Source organism: Agrilus planipennis, unplaced genomic scaffold (genome assembly GCF_000699045.2).
Source record: "Agrilus planipennis isolate EAB-ADULT unplaced genomic scaffold, Apla_2.0 scaffold60, whole genome shotgun sequence".
In the NCBI taxonomy this organism is placed as follows: Eukaryota; Metazoa; Arthropoda; class Insecta; order Coleoptera; family Buprestidae; genus Agrilus; species Agrilus planipennis.
The window spans coordinates 1098043-1101043 of NW_020438877.1; the positions used below are offsets into that span (position 1 = coordinate 1098043).

General features: G+C 39.8%; 1 protein-coding gene across 1 annotated transcript; it reads right to left on the reverse strand.

The window, feature by feature from the left end:
- Nucleotides 1-761: 761 nt before the first annotated feature.
- LOC112906720 lies at nucleotides 762-2727 on the reverse strand. The gene is made up of 3 exons (XM_025981434.1): nucleotides 2339-2727; nucleotides 2174-2265; nucleotides 762-1879 (listed from the first exon to the last, which is right to left on the reverse strand). Exons 1-3 carry the CDS (start codon nucleotides 2725-2727, stop codon nucleotides 762-764), a joined length of 1599 nt encoding a protein of 532 aa, XP_025837219.1.
- Between the last annotated feature and the right edge of the window lie 274 nt (nucleotides 2728-3001).

The following is a 3001-nucleotide window of genomic DNA, read 5'->3' on the forward strand; positions in this document are numbered from 1 at the left end:
TTAAAAAACAACCAAAACATTCAGTCTTTTCAATCGCAAAAATTCCTTTGAAGTTAGTTATTTTTCTTTTTTGTTTCATTTGAAACTAGCTGTGCTCATAGCTTCACCCGTTTGGAGTTCAATTATAAAAGTCATATTTTATCAATATGTGAATTAACCATAACACATAGATAATATATGTACGTCATCCTAGACTCTTTTACAGGCCTTTTTGAGCCCTACCACTTCTACTACAATAAACTCGTGTACTTTATTGTCGTTATTACTGTAATATTGATGAAAGAACAGTTGCAAAAGTAGGGGAAGTCCGGGAGACTTGCTCAGGTGGGAGAGTTGAACCACCTTTTAACACTCAACTTAAATTTCGCGCTAACGAAACGCCAAGACGGTCATTGGTAGAACAGGGGAGGCCAATAACCAGCGCGCCACCATTTTTTACAATGGCCCGTTTGTTTGGCTCTCAAGTTCGGAAATGTGTTTTTGTTACGGCGGAGTAAATTTTATTAATTTATGTAGTTTTGAAATTGCGACCGTGTTTATAAAGGTACGTATTGTGTCTCATTACTATTGTACTGCCTGATTATTGTAGTTTGACGTGAGCTAAGTGTTTTTTCGCTAAGTTTGATTGTATTTCCTGTGAGTAAAATTTAATGTCAAAGTAGTATATGCGGGAGGCTTGAACCATGGTGGGTGCGGGAGATATGCTCAGTGGTTCATGTCTCCCTCTATAGTGTTTCTATGAGGATTTTTGAAGTTTTATTTTATAGATGTAGAAATTTAAAACTTTGTGAAGGTGGTTCGATAAGGTCCAGCTCTAAGGAATGTATGCTAGCAATGCTCTGGGTCATTACACCTTGATTCTGAATGACAGTAGCCATCTTTGTAGCTTCCATTGCTATTAAAGTTGATTCTGTCATAGTGTTACTGTCTAATGAAGAGAAATCATTCGACTTTTTGTCTTCTTCCTTATCCTGGCCATCAACCGAATCAACAGTGAGTATTTCTTGGGGTTTAAAATCTTCTGGGGGTGTATCAGAATCACTTTTGAAGGTAATAACATTTGGAGCACTCCCTGATACACTGGGGAAGGAAACATCATCGTCATTCCATGTATCACCCTCGAAGGTGGTTGATATTGTCGATTTATCTTTATTGAGATGGACTTCGGCCTGAGAGACAAGTTCTGCTGTAAATCGATCCAACGACTCTATCATTGCATCAGGATCGAGCATTCGATTATCAATTTTAATGTCAGTTGGTGTTTTATCGTCTTGTTCGGATATTATTCGTGTTTCATAACCAGATTCATCGTCAGTTCTCGCCGTGTTAGACCCACTCTTCGTGAGTACGGTCGAGCACCTTTCTTCGGAATGTGAACACCGGTTGTCCCGTATTGCTATATTGTTTGGTGTTCGCATCCCTTGATCCTCTGGGTTGTGATTCGGCCCTGGAGCGGACTCGGTTGCGGTGTTTTCGCCGCCTGCCACCGTAGCTAGAAGATCGGGACACATTTCGCCTTTCTTTGGCACCGTGATCCCGGCAGCAGACGTGACAAATACGTTTTTTGAATTCGTCTTTGTCAACTTTATTTCTTCCAAATCCTCTTCCTGCCACAAGTCCTTCTCCCTTTCCCTTTCGCTCCAATTAATGGGACGAAAGGCGAAATCGCGTTCTCTCTTGGTTAATTTAGGCGACTTCGTGGAAGATCCTGTGGGAGCTGGTGAAGATTTTTCGCAGACATTTTGAAGTTTATTTTTCGGCATAGCAGACGATATACATTCCTCTAAAAGCGCTTGCTCTTGTTCTGTCGGTTCAAAGGATTCTACGCTAAGAGAAGAAAGGGAGTCTCTTCGAGAAAGATTGACGTTCGAAATGTTCCCTTAAATGAATAAATAATATTATTATTATTGGAAGGGGTAGGCACCAACTATTGATACTACTACTACTTTATAAGAGTCAAAAGAAGTACAAACAAATAACGATTATTTCATCACAACGTTATGATGTCTAGTCTAGTCTAGTGAATGAACGAACGAATTAAACCGTAAAAACTGTTTTGCTTCGGTGAGTTTAATACGGTATTAACTATTAATCATCATTTGACTTAGCGTTTCCGTTCGATTAAACCTTTAACAACTTAAAAAAGGCGAGTGTACACAAACTATTTCCTTACCTCTTTCCAACGCGCTGGGGCCAGCAACTGAAAGAATTTCTTCAGATTTTCTTGCTTTCTCTTCCGTCTCCCCAACTGCATTGTTAATTCGTCTGGGGATAAAACAAGAAGCAAACAAATAATCACTCACTCCATTAATTGAAGAGAAGTAGAGATCCTTCTTACCTGGCAACACCACACACGCTTCCATCTATAGTCAAGTCTGATAGACTGGACCTTAATGAAAAATGACAAGGACTATTTTCAACAGCGTATCTTTCCGTTTCGTCCTTGGCCCCCAAAAAACATGATGGGTTAATCCGTTTGACTACGCCTTCTTTACGTGCAGCCCCTTCCGTATTAGGCCTATTTCGTGTCTTGACAAGTGGTGTACTGGTTTGCATATGCGGCTGCGTCACTACCACATTTCCAACGTCGTTGGGTTTTAAGCGTGGCTTCGGCATGGCCGATTGGATACATTCGGCCAGTAGGGCACTGCTGCTATCGTCTGAGAGGTCGTTCGTCTCGTCTGTTTTCGTAGGTGGCGATTCNGTTTCTTGATAATTTAATTTCATTTTGTGATGTTTTGTTTAAAATATCTGTGATTTAAGCTGCAAAATGTTCCACTTTAAAAATGTCCCTAAGGATGGGGAGAGTTGACTCATATCCCATTTTTGATTCAAATATATATATCACATTTCAGTACTATAATATCGAAAAAGTAATTATGCATAAGTAAACCTAAATAAATAAGCTACATAATACACTACACTAATAAACAAAAAGCGGTTCAAATCTCCCGGACTTCCCCTAACTACCCAGAATCTCATGTTCCTTTCGTACGTTTAC